This window comes from Populus nigra, chromosome 1 (genome assembly GCF_951802175.1).
Source record: "Populus nigra chromosome 1, ddPopNigr1.1, whole genome shotgun sequence".
Lineage (NCBI taxonomy): Eukaryota > Viridiplantae > Streptophyta > Magnoliopsida > Malpighiales > Salicaceae > Populus > Populus nigra.
This window is the reverse complement of record NC_084852.1, coordinates 36,335,495-36,355,825: the sequence shown is the minus strand read 5'-3', so window position 1 is coordinate 36,355,825 and position 20,331 is coordinate 36,335,495. Positions and strand designations below refer to the sequence as shown.

Here is a 20,331-nt window from a genome sequence, read left to right as displayed (position 1 = left end):
TCTAAACCTGTCCTTCCCAGGTTTGGAAAGATCAACACAAATCAACCTGCCATTTTTAGTGTCTGATGATAAAGAATTGCAACAACATGAGCTTTCCAGCTTGAAGGTCCTAGAAAGACAAGTGCAATGTGTTGGCCCCCAACCCTATGGTCCATGTTTTCCAGGGCAAGGAAGGCATCATCTTGAGAAGTGTATCGAGTAAATGCATATGGTCCAGGACTTTCAGTGGTTTCGTTCTTCGCAAGCTTCACTGTCACAGATTGAAAATAAAGTTAAAAGACTTGAAACCTGTGTTGGAATTACAATTAGAACTTCTTAGTAATAAAAAATTTCCAATTTATTCGAAGACTGGGTAGTGAACAATGAGGAAATACGTGGTATTTACCTTCTGCTATTTCACCAAGATTTGAAAATTCCTTTTGCAGAGTAGCTTCACTGATAGAATGTCTTAAATCTGCAAGTCAAAACGCATAACTAGTACTTCCAAGGAGATTAAAGACCGTCCAGAACAGCTCCAAATGATCATGGGAACTTCGAGCATCTCATTGAAGTTCTATGTAGGTGCACACAAACATACCGCACTCCCGAACAAGCAAATCATTTGCATTGTTTTTCTTATCATTAATATGAAACTCATGATGCTAAGAACAACTCTACAGTTAGAGACAAACAGGGGCATAACTTGGATTAATTTCTTAAGGGATCCAAGTTATGATACAAGTAAGGCCTTAAAGGGGGACAAAACAATAGTTTTCCATAACAAGATAATTACTGTAGGAGTTATTGTAAGTTTGAATAGGTATTCTACATGCTGCCCTTGAAGATGAATGCCAGGGAAGAGTACTATGACCACAACAACAAGGTGACTGCTAGCAAACCCCTTAATCCATGTCACATATACCATGACCACAACAACAAGTATTCTACAGTTTCTTTAATCCCATATACCATGTCATCTCCAGACCAGTAATCACTGCCCATAATTCTGCTCTGATCGAAGTACAAAAACCTATATTAATAGCAAACCCCTCAATCCATGTCCCTGTACTATCTTGAAAAAAACCTCCTGCCCTAGCATTCCCTGGATTACCTTTAACTTCCATGAAGGATCCATATAGCTTTACGTACTCATCCTAATCTCTTGTACCTGATATGCAGACCAATAGAAAAATCACCACCTGGAGAATTCCTCCAATACGTTGTACCCTCCATCAGTCCATCGCAGGGAGGCATGATAACTAGCCACAACAATAACTACATTGAATGGAACTACAACGCCATTGCTTACCATCCATCACCATGTCCTCCACCGAAGTATGGATAATATCCTTTGGGATCTCCTGCACTTTATACTGTAACATGGGATCAAACCCATATATCCAAGCATCCTCCCAAAATCACACACATCTTCCATTTCTTAATGACCAACTTAGCCCTTCCAATACCTGAGGCCAAACTTTACAAACAGTTCTCCACTAAGCCGAGTCTTTCTTGTTAGCTTTAACATGAGGAACATGATCTTGAGATTTGATATACTTACCTCCCACGACACTTGCCCCAAGATTGTCCTTGTCATGGATGACACCCCATGCTATTTTCATCATAAAAGCCTTATTAATCAAACTCATCTTTTTGATCCCCAGACATCTTCATCTCTTGAGTGACACAAAGTCTTCCAATTAATAAGATGAGTTTTATCCCTACCCTCATTCATTCCTCAAATAAATCTCTTGCATATCTTCTCATGTGTAAAGTTAGCTAGTGTGGATTCGCGTAAAGCTGTCAAACAACTTACATTTGCGAAAACTATTAATATTCTCGGACACAACAACCAGAAGCCATATCTTTCGTCGCTTGCTGCCAAACAACCTATTGCTATTGACAAGAGTCAGTCAATGCCATTCAATGTCCAGCCAATAACCAATCACGGAAACAAGCCGAATCCTTAGACTTAGAGAAGGCTGGAAGAAAGGGATCATAGCGGTGAAGGAGGGCGACCGGAAGCATGTCTTTACTGGGAAAGCTGCCAAATCATTCATATTCTCGGAAGCTCTTGTCAAAGGATTTCATTCCTGCAAGGTGGGCATCGAAATCCAGCATTCGATCGAAGGGTGATTTGTTATTGCGTATCTAAATTTTCTATTGTGTTCTGCCCTAGGTCCGATGTACTTGTCGATGTGCCTGATTCTTTTCCTTTCGTATCCTTCGTAGTCGGTTCGATCCCTGGAAACTTTTTTTCTTCTGGTAAATACTACTTGGGAGCATGGTAGCCGGCATTGGATACAGAGGAATAGAAGGAAGGACTAACTTGTAGAGTGTTATCCTACCAGCTCACGAGAGGTTGTTCGACTTTCAGTTTGCTAACCTCTTTTGCATGGCTTCAATCAAGTAATTATATGTTTGTTTTGTGATCCTTTGATAAAGCTAATGAACCCTCAAATATTTACCCAAGTTCTCATTGACATTAAATCCACTTTGTCTGCTGATAACTCTAGCCAATGAGGGAGTTATATTCCTGCTGAAGAATATATTAGTTTTGCTCACATTCATCTTCTACCCTAAGACCTGGCAAAACTCATTTAATCCTGTTATAATTCTTTCTATCTGATCTTCACTAGCTTCTGCAAATTATATGTCATCTGCAAAACATAAAAGAGAAATACTTTAACCCCTTTTGCTCATTCTGAAAGGCTTCCAAGAACCCATCTCCACCTCTCTACTTATCATTTAAGAAAGCTTTTCCAGATATAAAACAAAAATATACAGGGATAGCAGATCTCGTGGTGTAGTTCCTCTTGAAGGAAGAAACTTAGACGAAGGAATATCATTCCATAAAATGCTTAGTGAAGCTATTTTAATACATTTCATGATAATCTCTACAAACATTTTAGGTAATCTCACCCCTATCAGCGTTTCTTGAATGAAGTCTCACTTTGAGCGTGTTTGCCAGTGTAGTTACGAGTGCTTTTTAAATAACTTTTTATGCCAAAATGCATGTCAATGAAGTTTTTTTATTTTTTAAAAATTATTTTTGACATCAGCATATCAAAACGATCCAAAACGTACAAACCACATTAAATTTTAACAAAATAAAACAAATTTCAAATTTTTTTAGAACACAGCCGCAGCCGCGTTCCCAAACGTTGCCTTTAACCTATCATATGCCTTTTCAAGATCAACCTTAATAGTCATGACTCCTTTCCTCCTTTTCATCTTGTGCATGGAGTCATTAACCTCCTGAGCAATCATAATGTTATTCGTAATCTACCTACCAGGCACACAATTACTCTGAAATTTATTAATTAATCAAGGCATCAATTGTTTGAGCCGATTCACCAGCAATTTAGTCAAAATTTTGCAATTAACATTGCATAAATCAATTGGTCTAAATTGGATAAAATATAACTTTTAAAATCAAAACTATATAAGAGTGGTTGATATTTATTACTTCTGAAATCCCTTGAAAAATATCCTTAATAAACTTACACATTATCACCCCACCATATACCATTGAGACCGATAGAAATAGGTTGATATCCATCCGGACTTGGAGCCTTAAAAGATTTCATGTCAAATTAAACCAAATCTACCTCAGGAAAAACACTTTGTAAGCTATCTCACTAAACTACTCCATCCTCTTATATGAATTGTTTCTGGTAAAACTGCATCGCTATATCTTTCAAGGTGACCTCATCTCACACCCATAGATTAGTCTCATTATTTAGAGCTCTAATCTTATATTTTTGTCTCCTCGTCACAGTCTTCGTATGAAAAAACAAAGTGTTCCTATCCCTAAAAGAAATCCATCGACATTTTAATTTTTAGTACTAATAGATCTCCTCCTAGTTCAGAGTTTGATTATATTCACTAGTCAACTCATTTTTTAACTTGTACAAGTGGTTATTACCACTCTTAGCAATAGCTTTTTAGATCTCACCAAAACTAGCAAGAACCTTTATTTTTCTCTAAAAGATGTTCTCAAAAACTTTTTTATATCACTCCTTCAATCTATTAGTCATCTCCATGTTTATATCACCTGGTCTTCTATGTAAAAAAAAAAAAACTATCATTAATGCTAGCAACAAGATAACTTTATATTCTTATGCATGCATTAATTTTAATCTTATAAACATTTTCTTTTCTATTACTAATAAATACAATTTTATCATTTTCAAGGATTAAACAACGTACATGGTCAAACATAATTTTGTAGTCATTATCACATGATTGACTAATACTTAGCAAATTATATTTTAGACTATTTACAAGAAATAATTTTTTTATAAAGGCAAATGACTTACCTGTAATATTGCCAACTTCAATGATCTTTCCTTTTAAGTTGTCTCCAAAGGTGAATTTTCCACAATTGATTTTGGTAATGCTTAAGAACAATAAACCATCTCTGGTCATGTGTCTTGAACAAGCACTGTCTAAAAATCACTTTCTATATTTCCTTGATTCATACACATACAAAATTAAGATGAGGTTTTTGATACTCATACCTTTCTAGGTCTTTTATGGTTAGTGGTGGTTCTTTTTGGAACTCAAATCATATTATTAACTTTGTTCTTTTTCATAGGACATACATAAATCAAGTGATTAATGCTTCTACAATAATTACATGTTTAGTTTGGGTCATATGATTGTTTGACTTTAATAAAGTAATTTTTTAAAAAAAATTTATTCTTTTTAGGTTGATAACCTAAACCTTTATTTTTATATAAGAACACATCTTTAACTAGCAAATATGATTTCTAAGATCTTAGAACCTTAAGTGAATTTAACTAGGTAGTGTTCAACTTATCAAACTTTTCCTTTAAAGTCTTGTTTTCCTCTTTAAATTGGTTCATCTTAATGCAATCATCAATTATAATGCATGTTTTATTTTTTAAAGTATCTTTCTTAACAAGTAAACATGTATAGTTCTTTTTCAATAAGTTATACTTGGAACCTAACTTCTTGTATTCATTATACAATGTCTCAAATAAATCATACAATTCAATATAAGATAAGTTGGATTTATCATCCGAAGAAATTACCTAATTATCACTTTTAATTGCTATAAAATACATGTTTGCAACATGCTATTCACCATCACTTGAGCTAGAGTCTGAGTCATCACTCCATAATTCTTTTATTGCTTATTTGTGATGAAGGTTCTTCTTTTTATTTTAAAGGAGAGGACAATCAACATTTATTTGTCTCTTTTTGTTGCACTTATAACATCTAAATGCTTCCTTACTATATCTTTTCTTATTCCTATCCTTCTTGAATTTTAATAACTTTTTGTTCCCTTACTTATTTCTTAGGAAATTTTAGAATTGTCTCGTAATAAGTGCAATGTCCTCCTCCACTTCATCATCATTATCATCATCATCATCATCATCACTATTATCAACATGATGTATGATTTTAAATGCCAAATTCTTTTTTGGCTTCTTTTCTAGTTCTTATTTTTCCATGGCAATTTCATAAGTTATAAGTGATCTGATGAGTTCTTCCATTGAAAGTTTAGTGAAGTCCTTAGCTTTTCAGATTTCCATCACTTTTGCTTCCTAAGTCTTTAGCAAGGACCTAGGAATTTTGCTCATGATATCAACATTAGTATAAGTCCTACCAAGATCATCCAAATTGTTAGTGATAGTTGTCATCCTAGTAAACATACTAGTTATGGATTTATTTGAAAGCATTTTAAATAACTCATATTGATGCACTAACATGTCAATTTTTTATTCATTTACTTGCTTCATTATTTTATATGTTATCTTTAATGCATGTCATATATCTCCAGCATTCATGTATGATGTGATCCTATTGAATTCACTTCTACTTAGTGATACAAAGTATTTATAACTTTAGCATTTATAGATAACATTTTTTTTTCACAATCGGTATAATCACTTCTGGCTTTAAGAACTATTATATCATTTTTAATCTTAGTAGGCTTGTGATGTTCATTTTCAATGGATAGCCATAAATCATAATCAATAGATTGAATATATATATATATATATATATATATATATATATATATATATATATATAATCATCCTAGCTTTCTAATAGGCTTAGTCATTATCATCAAAGTAATGTGACCTAAAGGTTGATGATCCTTCATTTTGAACATTAAAACTAGTGGTTTTTATTTTATTCAAAATCTAAGCAAACTTATATAAATGAGAACTAAGTTCTGATACCAATTGTTATTTTAGGATTAAAGCAACACTAACATCTACGAGAGTGAATTAGATGTTTCACTAATAATAATAAATATTGCAATTAACTCAATTAAACACAATTAACCAATAATATAATTAAAGTGCTTAAAGTAAAGAATATAGGGATAGAAATTACAAAGTCGGTTTTTTACATAGTTTGATAAGCTTACATCCATACCTTAAGCACCAAACTGATATTGAGTATTGTATTTTTTACTAATTCAAGCCAAATATTACAATATCCTTGATGAATCCTCACTAAGTCCTTTTCACCACTTGAAAAAATACTATTTTCAAGATTTTTCACTTTGATGAAGTACCTCACTAATGATAAAGAGTTTTTCACTTAAACTCTTGAAGGATTACAATTGTTTGAAATGTAACAATACTCTTTCAAATAGTAGATAATATAATTGAAGCTTATATCTCTATAGCTTACTCAATAGCACTTAGAATATATGAAGGTGTTTAAGTGTAGTGAGTGTGAGAATTTATGCTTTTGTGTAAGAATATGAATGTTTTAATGCACAAATATAAGTATGATTTAGAATATATATATATATATATATATATATATATATATATATATATATATATATATATTCTAGTGAAAAATTAATCATTTTATAGTTGTTATTGTTCTGTTGAAAACTAAAATGGTTAACCGATTCAGATTGATCAAGCCAAATAGTAGGCCAGTTCCTACGGATTCTCATATATTCATCCTTAATGAATAAATGGCCGACCAATTCACTTGATATGGTCAAGCAATCAACCAGTTCAACTTAAAATCTAGTTTAAACAATTTTAAGCATAGTAAATCTTGAACCGACTATAAACATATCAATCCTATAATGCATACAATGTAATTTGTGTGAATTCATTTTAATTTGTGCGAATTCATTTTAATTTGTGCTATCAAGTAAGATATAAAAAATTTACATAATAAGTACTAAAATGAATCCTTAAAAACTAAGTCTTCACTTGCTTTGTATCTTGAACTTATTGATTTATTTTTTATATAATTGTCCATGCTTGTTGATGATCTTTTTATAAATCTATTTAAACTTAATCTCAACGAAGCATATTATTAGTTAATTTTTACTTAATTATTATCATAAAATATATAAATATTAATATGTGACCAAAAAGTTAACACATTAACCATGAGGCTTAGTGATATTAAAAGAAACTGGTATGATATATATATATATATATATATATATATATATATATATATATATAAAAAGATGTTTATAAAAAAAATGAGAGTTTGGTTAGTATAAAGTACATAGAAAAATAGATTAAAAAATAATTAATAAGATAAATCTCTAGTAATTTTTAGATAAAAATAAGAGGAAAAAAGATAAACATATTGATAAAGACAAAAGTTAAAATAATAAAAAAAGTTAAAATAAACTTGACAACGTAATTTTTACCATGAATATTCATTTTATTTTAATTTCTTTGTTAATTGTCTCAATTAAAAATATAAAAATAGATAGAATATTAATTTTATACACTTAGTTATTTTTATTAGGAGATTTAATTTTATAAAAAATATGAGGAAAAAAAACCGATTGACGCCCACTCGTGATTTGTGATCTATTTAGTAGTGTAGTTGTAATTGTTTTTTAAAATATTTTTTATTTAGAAAAGTATTTCAATAATGATTTTTTATTTTTTAAAAATTATTTTTAAAATTAATATATTAAAATAATTTAAAAACATTAAAAATATATTATTTCAAAGTTAAAAAACAATTAAATTTTTTTATAAGTAATTTTAAAAATCACTCCCAAACGCTATTTTAGACTGAGCGAAGCGCTGACTTCATTCAGAGAGAGAGAGATGGAAAGAACAGGGAAGGTAGTAGTGGAAAAGGTGGGAGGGAAATCAACAGTGACAAGATGCTTCTCTAAGTATCCTCTCAAATTCATCGTTCCCTGTAAGGTAACCAACTAACCTCCTCTCTTCTCGTTTGCTACTCTTATCTATTATGATCATGTCAGCAATCTAAGACTATCCTCCTGAATGTTATTGCTTTTCTTGTTAGGCGGGTCCTTGTAAAACTGATTCCGTTTGGATTTACTCCCTCACTTATGGCGGTGGCATCGTCTCTGTATGCTAATGCTCCTCCATCTCTTCTTCTTCGATCTTTGCTTGATTACTGCTGTTGCCCTTATCCTGTTTTCGATATATATATATGTTTTTTTGGCCTTTTAATTTGTTTATTTATGTACTCTCTTTTGGGTGCAGGGGGACTCTATATCATGTGAATTTGAAATTGGAGATGGATGCACCACTGTTTTCACAACTCAAGCTTCCACTAAGGTTAATTGATTTTATTGATTTCCTTAGTGTATTTTTTTTTCATTGATAAATGTGAATTTTCTTTTAATCCTTGATATTGTATCTCTAATTTTTGCTTAATCCAATACATTAATGTTTATTCCTTTTGAACTTATTTGAATAATAGGTCTACAAGTCTGTGGGATCCAAATGTTCTGCACAATTCCTGGAGGTAGCGATCTTTCAAAAGCTGAATTAATTATCTTGACCAAAATGCATTGTTATCTTCAAAGCTTATGGTAATTACAACATCTAATAGAAAATCTTATGATATTCACATTATACTCTCAGCGATGCTTTGTTGATTATACTGTGTTTTTTTCACTTGAAAACATGTCCCATTAATTATTTTTCTTCTGAACCTCTAGCTGTTCGTGGAATAAATTGGCTGCAAGTTAGTAATTTTTCGTTTTTTTTTTATTGGAAGCACAAGAAATGTTTGTTGAGTCAGGCGAGAAAGTTCATAAGAAACTCCACTATTTAGTTATATTGATGGTCTTTTCAAGTGATAGTGGCTATTTCATGCCATGCAGTAGGTAACAGTTGGCAGCGATGCTCTTTTGGCTATCCTTCCAGATCCAGTGACCTGTTTTTCAACTGCAAGATACTCTCAAAAACAAGTATTCAGAGTGCTTCTGGACTCCAATTTGGTAATTGTTGATTGGTTTACCAGTGGGCGTCATGAAAGCGGAGAGAAATGGGATTTTGATCTCTATAAGAGCACCAACAACATATTCTTGGATGATAATCAGCCCTTATTTCTAGATACTGTAATGTTCTTTCTGCATCACTATAGTACAGATTGGGATTGTCCTTGTTCATCAATAGAAATACTGCTTTTTTAGATGCCATTGTTTTTTCCCTATATTTATCTTTTTGCATGGTCACTTTATTTCTGTTTTACTTTAAATGTCCAAGGCTGCTCCAACTTTTTAATGTGTCGTATTTTATTAGTTAGTTTATTTCTTTTAGCTTTCTTACTTGCCAATATTTTTTTTTTGTCAAAGAATCATCTCACCTAACAACTTAAGTTGTTAGGTGAAGCTTTAGGATATGATTTGCCCACACTACCAAGTGCCATTAATTAATTTTAATTAGAAGAGAGAATTGGGGTAATGAAATTTGAACTTGTGATCTTTTGATCAACAAGAATTTGATACCATACCAAAGAATCATCTCACTTAAAAACCTAAACTATTAGGTGAGGTCACAGGATGTGATTTGTATTATTCTCAAACACTTTTGATGCTTGATAGTAATGCACTTCATTTCTTTTCCGCAAAATGCTGTTTATATGATCTTTTTGTATGCATATTTCATTGGACCTGTCCTTTCACATTCATTTGGGAGAAGCCTACGTTCTAACTTTGTGATTGTCTTTTCCTTCTTTTCTTTTGTTGTATGTTTTTTTGTTTTTCCACTCTTTTTCTCCAGTTCTTCCACAAATAGCAGGAATTGTCTCGTCATTAAGCATAATTCAAAAGATATCCTCCAGTCATTAGTTTTTGGTATCATTTTTCACCTTTGTTGTGGTCACATTTCATACTCAAATCATGTGAGTTGTTGCTTGAATTGGCTTACCATTCTATTACAGGTATTATTGGAGCAACAAAGCATTTCTCCTATCACTGAACGCATGAGGGGCTACCAAGTTATTGCAATGATCATACTCTTGGGGTAGATACGTCATTATGTGGTGTAACTTGTCTGTAGTTTGGTGATTGATGAGCTGATGGTTTATGACCTAGTTATTTCTTTCTTGTAGGCCAAAGCTGAAGCATATTCAAAGTGAAGCTCAAGAAAATGTGAAAAAGATGATGTCTGAGCAATTGCACATTCCTTTCACTGGCTTAAGTGGCTGCGCACAATCAAATTCTAGGCATTTCACCAAACCATCATTTATTGCATCTTGCAGTGTCTTTGGTCCAAAGGTATGTTATTTTTTTCTTTCTGCCATGATACAATTTATATGGTGATATAATAGTCATTCTTGTCTCATTCTCTCTGACATTAAAAGAGTGCTGCAAATTGACCTTCTGAACTAGCTTGCTGATCTTTACCGTTGCTTGTTATGCCATGTAGATATGAATGTAACAAACTAGCCTCTGGTTTTCTGTTGCTGCAGGGAATAGGTGTTATTGTCAGAGTAGCTGCCATGACAACTGAATCTGTATACAAATTCTTACAGCATCAATTGGTTGGCATGGAGCCTCTGATTGGGGTGTTGCCCTATCATTGAAATGCTTGGCAATCCTTTTCTCCGTGCAAATTGTTATTGCAGCTTCGTTACTGATGCATGGAACCATTTCTTTCAGCCATGATGCTATCTGTAGCTTCCTTCAAAGCAATAATTCGCAGATTCCTTCAAGCATAGCCTTTTCTAGGACATGTTTCCTCAGATAAGAAGTGTTTACCATGTAACATGTCAGATGACTTGACTTGTGTTAATAAATGTTAGAGGCAATTTTCTTCCTGATCTAGTGATTCTTAAGTCCGATCTCTGCCTATTCTGTATGCTATATAAACTAGTGGATGGACTTGTAAACCCTGGATTTTTGGAAGCCTTTCTAGCTGCTTGGAGAGAGAATCATCTTTCTTTTAAGTTTTCTGATGTCTAACATCCATGTTGGGTTGCATGTATGGGAGAAGAAAGTCGGTCCATGCAACTGCTGTCCTAACAAGAATCTGTTGTTGAGACCTACGGTCTACTTGCACAAGGCATTCTAGTAATCGCATGTTCAGAATTCATTTGGAGCTTGACAGAATCTAAAGAAAGTATGATTGGTGTCTCGCTCATGAGGTTTTCTCAGCAGAAGCAGTGGTAGAGCTCGAAGGTCCCGTTCTCTTTTAGAACCTGGCCTGCTCTGTTTCATGTTCCAAGTCATTTTGTGATGCTAGCAGGGAGCAACTACGGTATAAGATGCATTCTGTACTCTCTAGATCTAGGCTGCGTAAAATGCAGGTAGAATTTCTTCAATCCTGGGAGCCAGGCAGGGTTGGCCCTGAGTAGATGAGTGCTTTATCAATTGCTGCTATGCATGCTTGTTTGGGCCTTGATTCTAGGCTGCCGTGGCCTGCAGGTGACTCTATTCTATATTAGAATTAAAAAGAAGAAGAGGGGAATGCTTAATTTCTCTGACGTCTACGTTTTTTAATCGACGGGGGAGGAGCACAGAAGCTACAGGCATCAAATCGTCCATTATTTTGGCTGTGAAAAACAGAAAAACAGTATATAACGGAAAGCTCGATATACGCTGGCAGATACAGGTATATAACCATTAGTCGAACTTCTAAAGGGATCACTGCTCACAAAAAAACAAAAAAAACAAAACCATTGCTCAAACAATAATTTGTGGATGATATACATGAATAGAATTGCACCATTCCAATGATATAACAAATTACTGACATAATAATGCCCATATGATATAACAAAACCTGGAAACTCTCACAACTTTATCTCTCTCGCTAATCTATCATAACACATGCATGGGATGCATAACCTCATTCCAATGGGAGCCGCACAAATTAAGAATACTTGGATTAAATTCAACTAGAATGTAATCTCACAAGGTGCATGAAATGTTCTTCCCCGGCATATGGCTTCTAGATTTTCTCCAGCATAAGAGCAAAGTGGTGATACCTCCACACCTGTACACCAAGTAGGCAAAGAAATTGACAATTAATTATACTTTGGGAATGCTTCTTAGAAGCTAGAACTGTGATTTAAACCAAGTCATAACCTCTCAAACCACAGCTCTTTCCCACTTATCCCGCTGAACTTAGTTCTCAAAACTACAAAGCACAACTTACACAAGGCAGGACCAATCTTGAGCTAAATGCTACAGAGCAGACCTAATGAACCCGTACAAGGTGGACAACTTGGTATGAGTTTAAACTTTAAATTATTAAATTGAAAAGGCATACTTAAATTCACAATCCATCTTTTACTAGGTAATGATTAGGCTACGTAATGGGAGAGGTCTCCTTTTCTCTTAGAAAAAAGCCCCTCTGCTACTGGCAAAAAACAGAGGAAACCCAAATGATTGAGCAGGAATCAATCTTGTCTCTAGCGCAAACAAAAGAAGATAATAACAAGCTAGTCGGAGCCTTTGTTCCTGGTTAGCCTCCATTACCACTAAAAGAAGAAGTGATCTACGGGTCTTCTATGATCTATCCAGAATAACAAACATGTTCAGTTTAAACTCTTAAGAAACGTTTGGGAAGGCGGTTCAACCTGCGTTCCTAAAAAATTTAATTTTTTTTTTTTTGGTTAAAATATAATATGGTTTGTACGTTTTGGATCGTTTTGATGTGTTGATGTCAAAAATGATTTTTAAAAAATGAAAAAACATCATTGGCATGCATTTCGGCACGAAAAGTTATTTAAAAAGCACCGTAACTAAGGGTGTTCAAAAAAACCGAAAAACCGATTAAACTGAGAAAACCGGAAAAAAAATAACCGAAAAAACCGAACCGTGAAAAAAAACCGATTAAACCGATTAAAATTTTGAAAAAACCAACCGGTTCGGTTCGGTTTCGGTTTTTTAAGTCTGGAACCGGAAAAACCGAACCGAACCGAAACCGGAAAAAAACCGAGCCAAACCGAGCCAAACCGAAAAAACCGAGCCAAACCGGTTTGAACCGGTTTTTGCTCTAAAAAACCGAACCGAACCGAAACCGGTCGGTTTGAACCGATTTCGGTTCGGTTTCGGTTTTTTTTAAAAAAAAAAAAAATTCGGTTTGGTTACTTTTTTTGATAAAAACCGAACCGTGAACACCCCTACCCGTAACCACACTGCCAAACAAGCTCTTAAAGTACCACCCCTCTCCCTTCTTTCCCTTTTCCTCTATTATATTCCTATTGGTTTATTATAGGCATTCACTTTTTTCCACGATGTTACTATGATTAAGCAAGCAAAATAAAGTATAAAATTACCAGTTGCATATAAAGGCACTGAATGTGTTACAAAGCCGCCTGCAGCAACTACCCAGCGAGTATGTAGTCGAAGCACAAGCAGCCGAGCACTCTCGGGGGTGTCAAAATTTGACCCATTGGCATTTTTTACAGGTGCAAACTCTTCTTCCCGTGGTACCTGCACTTCGGTTATAGCAATTTTAAAGTGTAGAGAGAAAAAGGAACAAGGGTTGATGAAGCAAGAGTTGTAAATAAAATCACCTCAAAAAGAGCAGTTGAAGGAGCATATGGGAATGCATCAAATATGAATTGCTCTAGTTTCAATCCCATTGTACCACCATGAATAGAAGGGATTTTTTTCTCAGCTAGATGGTAACTGCATTCACAATGCATGTGCATGTTAAAATCCTCAAACTAATTAATAAATAGGTATTATTTCAAAATTTAAAAAAAAAAATGCAATTGGAAACCTAGACATTAGTTCTGCAACATCATCATCACATGTATTATTCTAATATGACAAATCATATACAGCATATTGATTGTATGCATTGACCAAACAGGTGTAGGTAGGATATAATATCACCGCAAAGGAGCTGAAACAATTTCCATTATGGACAAAATATATATAGAAATTAGAAAGTACATCAATGATGCAGCAAATATGAACTGCAGATGCAAACTACGTGGACCTGCTTGCTATTATGCGGTCCCAAAATGAGCATTAATCAACAAAATCATGCTAGAGGAGTGGTGTTCAGCCCAAAACATGTAACGAAATTGCAGGAAAGAATAGACATATCAGATAGTAATAGTTAAACTTTATTTAATCAAGAGTCACTAACACGCTGTCTTTCTCGAGGCCATTTGCCACTTGATTTAGAAAATCCAAAGTAAACATGTGCAAGCACACCTGAAAACCAAAAGTCACAATAGTTCAGCTTCAGGAAGACAACATTCGGAGAATGTGATAACAAGATAGCACATAGTTTGATGCAAAAGAATGGAACTTCATTCCTGCTCTCTCTCCTCTCTCAGCCTTTTGGAACTACATTCAATAGTTCACCTCAACAGAAGTCTATGACACGCTGCAATTTTCAAAGTAAATACATGACAAGTCTAGCCTAGCGTATCTAACTAAAACATTATGAGCTTCTAAAGCATAGGAACACCAGTTCACATAACTCAAAAAATCATCGATAGAAGCCTAATGCAACTATAATTGAAGTGGTTAAAAATGGTGAAATTAAAACCAATTAAATAGAAAAAAATTGAAGAAAATAAAGGCTGAAATTGTAATCTCATGTCTAACATCAAAAGTTATTGATCCCAAGAAACTCATGAATTTCTAGCAATAAATGATTTGAATTTTTCATCTGGAAGTGCAATAATAAGAATTATGCAAACATAAGAGATTAAAAGAAGAAGATACAAATAGACTATACATTACTCCAACAAAAGCGAAGACGTCCAGTTTGTTGGTTGATTGCAGAAGCAAGTGACTGATCCAGCTCACTGTATTCAACCACAGTGAGAGGTCCACCTTTACCACGCCTTACAAAAACACCAACCTTTTCTTGGGGGTATGCCTGTAATCAAATAGCTTATAGTTATTAAGCTGCACTAATTTTGAGAATCTCTGTTGTACTAAAAAAAGACCAAATCCAACATTTGATCAAAAATATCCACAGAAGATTAGCTTCTAACTTTTCTAGATTAATATTCAACCGCAGTTTATGTCTTTCATTCTTATGACCTATGTTGGCTTGTGGAGCCAAACTCTCGCAGCAGCAGCTTATATTTATATTAATGATCTTAAATGAATCCAAATATAGATAAAGATTACTACCTTACGGACAACTTTTGCAGCAGCTGCTACACCTTTATCAATGAAATATCCCAGAAAAGCTGGATCAGCTACACGAACCTGCTTTCAATACCCTAATCACTATTTCTTTAATTAAGAAAATTTATAAAAGTTTATAGAATTGAAGCACTGAAAAAAAAATCACCAGTGCATTGTCAACTCCATAGCAGTCCAAATACTTGATCCCTCTTGAGGCCATATCTTCTAATAATTTTGAATATTTCAGTGCTGCAGAGAAATTAGGATAAAACCAAAGCAATAAGCAGCAATGTCATAATGTGAAAGCGGGGGGAGTCTCCATCATGTTGCCCTCAATTTTGGAAGGATACCTGAATATACTCCTCCATTCCCATCCGGAGCTTTAGCTACCTGATTTTAGAAAATCAAGATCATGCAATTGAAAGTTGAAGTAAGATATAAATTTAGACCCTTCAAAGACATGGGAAGATAAAATCATTATTTTGGGGCAAATAGAAGTCATCAAAATGATCAAGAATTCCAGGAAAAATCCAGGGGACCGTATAATCTACACTGGATAAACAAAATCTTTAAAGACTCTAATTAAGCTCATTTACAAAAAGAGACCATACTTTGAATGGAGTCTCCATGATAAATCTACCATCCTTGGAAACACAAGGTATGGTGCCTTGCTGGAAGAAGGTAACCTGCATCCACGAAATGTCTTTCAAATTAAGCAAAAAAGTATAAGAAATAACTGATGAGTACTTTTAGATAGTTGATGAGATGAAGCTTCCATACCTGATTAGCTTCAAGGCCAAAGTACTTGTGATTTTCGAAAAATTTTTGTGTGGCTTCATCAGTGAACGGGCTGGTCATTACGTACCAATGTATTGAAACTGAACTACCAGAACCTGCACATGATAAATTTTAGGGATAGCATGTCAAATAAGGCTTGCCATTCAGAGCTTTAAGAATAAAACCTTACCTTCACTTGAAGCTTGAGCTGCTAGTCTTTGGACGCACAAAATTCTCTCAGCTTGAAGTTGAAAAAGGGACTTGCCAGATGGAAGTCCAATATCTGAAAAGAAAATATATTAAGTGTGATAACAAAAACACTTACGGAAAATTTTGACATATATTTCATATTCAAATCACTAAAGCTCTCAGTTTCAGATATATCTAACTAGTATATATCAGATAGGGCATCCTAACATACCTTTTACATTAGAGAGGAGTTAACTTTAAAGTTATCTAGGTACATATAGCAAAAAGGAGGAATTCAAGGAAATGATTATTGTTATTTCTTTAATTCAAAAAAAATGCATTCGATTTTTTTTTTTTAAGAAAACTTGCAGAGTCAAGAAAATTACAACCTAATGCTCCAGAATCAAATTTATAATTATTGAGTTGCAGAATCACCTATCCAAGCCATTCTTTACTCGATTTTTATCTTATAGCCAACTCAGACACTAAATCTTCTTCTGCTTCAACAATTGTACATAATAAATGAGTACCAATATTTAAATGCACTTCATTTTCTCTCGGACATTTACTGAGTGCATTTGCATGTGAGTGTGTGTACATTTGTCCAATTGCTAGCTAACATGCTAACTAAACAAGACAGGATTAGCAAAGAAACTCCAATTGCAAAAAATGGCAATTACTCACTGAAACATCCTTTTGGATCTGAACTTCCAAGCCTCGTCCCCTGGATATTTCAGTTATGAAAAACACACCAAAAAATTTGTCAAGCTCACACTAGAAATGATGCAACAAGTGTTAAAAAAAGTACAAAGGAGTAACGACACGGAACATAAAAGATCATATGTACATGCAACCACAAGCAAGAATGTGTTATCTGCAACAATCCCAGCATAAAATACATCAATCCCGGATATTTTTTGTAATTCAACATAGTAAAGAGTTCTAGTATAAATCATGGGACGAGAGGATGCAGTTAAAACTTTCTCTGTTGTGGTCCCCCAAAAGTTAGATGCTGGTCCACAAATAAATGGCCCCAATACATTAACAGATATATATATATACATATATATAAATACATATATATATATATTGAAGAACATCACTGTAATTGTTCCACTAGTTTCCGACGAAATTTTACTGGTATGGAACTGGATGATATATGTCTAAATTCGCACATTGTTCTATCTCAAGATAATTGGCATGTCAACATGCTCCCATCCACATCTAATGATGCTCAATAATTTTCTCCTGCAATAATTAATCCCAGTACATATGATTTAAAAAAAAGGGCACATCTGCCTACAAATCTTCTGTGAGTATATAAAATAGATGTACAATACAGTATATTCTAATGAAAAAAGTGTGCATAATTGCCTAAAGCATCTTTTAGATATGTAATAATTAATCCTAAAGAACAAATCACAGCCCTTGCTTTCCAAATTATTATCTAAACATATCCATATGCAAACTGTCAAAAGTGGGCTTCCATCGATAAAAGCAACATTATACCACCCAAAAGAAAGAGAGAGAGAGAAAGACAGGCAAACGGCAAACCTAATGTAACACTCATTCAATTAACAGTGTGTTATAAAGTAAACAGTGACTGGTTGCTCACTCATTGGTTCCTACTTTTACATCATTAATTGAACACACACACCCAATCATCAAATTGTCTTCGTGTGGAAATCATCCCAAAAAGCACACATCATGCAATAATTATGCTTTTAAAGTGTGATGGATAAATTAATAAAAGAGATGTAGGTATGTATTTCATCAAGCAACAAACAACAACCACTTTTCAATATTCAAAAGTATAGAATTCACCAAAAAGAAAAGAATAAACGGAAAAGGAAAATGAACAACTCAGCGCTAATTACTAAAGGAAAAAAAAGAGACAAATAGTACCTGGCCGCCAGATAATAGCAAAACAGCCAGCTTGCCATCAGAGATTGCCTTCAATCCCATCTTCCACCATCTCTCTCTTTCTTCTATTGTTCTCTCCTCTACCGTCGACACGGTATTCTCCGGCACCGGCTCAATTGCCACCACCGGTAGCCCTGTAAATTAATCAACGAAACGAGACAGTAAATCACACGTTATGAACTACACATTCATATCAATTAGTTTCAACACGATTAGAGAGGGAGACCTTGAGATCGAAGCGAACATCGAATTATCCGATCCAACCTTGGAAGATCTAAGCTCTGCAATTAACAATCCAAATTCAATTAACATTGCGAGAAAAAAGAGAGGGAAGATCTAATAGAGTGAGATAGAAGGGGTGAATTGACCTCGATGTCCTTGAAGAGAAGTTCTCGCTCTTCAGTAGAGAGCTCGTCCCAGAGGGCAAAAGCGTCTTCCTGGCCATAATCTTTAAGCCTCTCGAGCAACGCTTGTGGAGGTGGAGGAGATCCGTTGTTAGTTTCAATTGGTTCCCTCATTTCCAGTTTCTCTCTCTAAATCTGTCAGGAAATTATCTCTCTCTAGATCTCTCTCTCTCACTGTGGCTCTGTGTTTCGGTTCCGGTTTGTTGGTTAAAAAGCTTATAGAGAGAAAAACGAAGATAGTGAGTGAGTGGAACAGTAGTAGCAACAAAGCCTGTTTGTTTGTTTGCGCGTCCTCTCTAAGCAACTACCTATTCCGTCCATTTTCAATTACGGTATTAACCCAGGTTATTTCTCCTAATAATAGTTATTAAATTTGATATTACCCGGCCACAAGGCTGAGTCAGGAGTCAAACCGCTTGACCTAGATCAGCTCAAAAAAAATTAAAAAAATATTTGAAATTCTAATATATTACATTAAAAAATTAAAAAATATTTTATATGTATATAATTTACAATTTATAATTTATCTATATAGTTATTCCATAAAAAAAAATAAAAAATAATCTATGTAAATAAAGGTTTTATACATACATATGTATATATGTATATGTCTATGCTTCTAGTCGATGCTTCTAATCACTATGTTAGGTATCAAATTACTGTTTCTCTCTTAGGCAAACCTCAGATCAGTCCCTTAACTATACATATATCTCAACGTCTGAGTCCTCTAGCTACCAATTTTATCAACTAAGTCCCCGCTCAACATTTTTATATGTCAAGTCTAAAATGTTCAAATACGCCCTTACATGCAGTATGTAATTACCTTAATTGTGCCTTGATTTATCATAACTTGTCTTAAATTAAAAACAGCGATTAGGCACTCTTAAATCGATTAGAGAAACTGATTAGCATGTGGACTATATTTAACGTCGCCTCTAATTGTTTTACTAGAAGAATCTGGTGAGTTGATTGAAAACAGTGGTAGTGTTGGTTGAGAACGAGAGACATATTTCACTACATTCAAGGAGGCACGGGAATTACGTGACTTTACCCTAGAAACACTGGATGTCGGTCTGCCGACACGGTATTCTTAAATGGATCGAGATCAATGCATTCAGTTTTTGTTCTTCTTTGCTTCAACAACCATATTAACCAATAATGATTGAGAGTTGCATGTAATATTAACGCAGAAAGTAGAGATCAAGAATTGTTCTCAAGCTGTAGCAACTTCTTGTCGCTTGCAAGAGCATCATATAATATATAATTGAATAAATTCGAGCACTTTATATTATATGGGAGAAGGGTCCAGTGCGCATGCCTCCCACCCTCCGTACCCTGATGGGCCATGATTAGTTGATTTGTTCAACTCAGCCCTCACCGTGTATCGAATTATAATCTAATGATACTTCTCTTGTTTTTGTTTTTTGGATCGAAGCATAATGATGCTTTTCTCTTACCTATTAACATCGAATTGAGCCCTGCCCATATCTCGAACAAAAAAAAACTAGAGGAGCCCAGGACACCAGCCACCGTGAATTTTTAATTTTTTGTTTTTTTGCCAACAGTGAACAAAAATCATTGAATTGATTACGTGGGGGTAATATGATTTTTTTTAATGAGGGTTTATTTGTTATTATTAAATTAATTAGGGATAAGTAGAGATTTTTCTTCTATTGCAAGCACAATAAAATAATTCAATTAGCC

The 20,331-nt window shown here is 34.1% G+C and overlaps 2 protein-coding genes across 3 annotated transcripts; one reads left to right on the top strand and one right to left on the bottom strand.

The window, feature by feature from the left end:
- Positions 1-8,041: 8,041 nt before the first annotated feature.
- Positions 8,042-11,048, top strand: LOC133673239 (urease accessory protein D). Of its 2 annotated transcripts, XM_062093980.1 has the most exons (8): positions 8,042-8,171; positions 8,275-8,340; positions 8,478-8,552; positions 8,698-8,742; positions 9,107-9,340; positions 10,165-10,247; positions 10,336-10,501; positions 10,696-11,048. In XM_062093980.1, exons 1-8 carry the CDS (start codon positions 8,070-8,072, stop codon positions 10,807-10,809), a joined length of 885 nt encoding a protein of 294 aa, XP_061949964.1. In that variant the 5' UTR covers positions 8,042-8,069; the 3' UTR covers positions 10,810-11,048. The 2 variants fall into 2 exon arrangements, with proteins under 2 accessions (XP_061949964.1, XP_061949972.1); XM_062093988.1 differs by lacking the exon at positions 9,107-9,340.
- Positions 11,049-11,904: 856 nt separating this feature from the next.
- LOC133673230 (UDP-N-acetylglucosamine diphosphorylase 1-like) lies at positions 11,905-18,923 on the bottom strand. The gene is made up of 15 exons (XM_062093968.1): positions 18,592-18,923; positions 18,450-18,504; positions 18,206-18,357; positions 16,985-17,024; positions 16,302-16,394; positions 16,115-16,227; positions 15,946-16,020; positions 15,685-15,724; positions 15,501-15,583; positions 15,338-15,415; positions 14,934-15,077; positions 14,334-14,401; positions 13,750-13,864; positions 13,510-13,666; positions 11,905-12,221 (listed from the first exon to the last, which is right to left on the bottom strand). The coding sequence occupies exons 1-15, from the start codon at positions 18,739-18,741 to the stop codon at positions 12,124-12,126; spliced, it is 1,461 nt and encodes a 486-aa protein (XP_061949952.1). The 5' UTR covers positions 18,742-18,923; the 3' UTR covers positions 11,905-12,123.
- Positions 18,924-20,331: the final 1,408 nt, after the last annotated feature.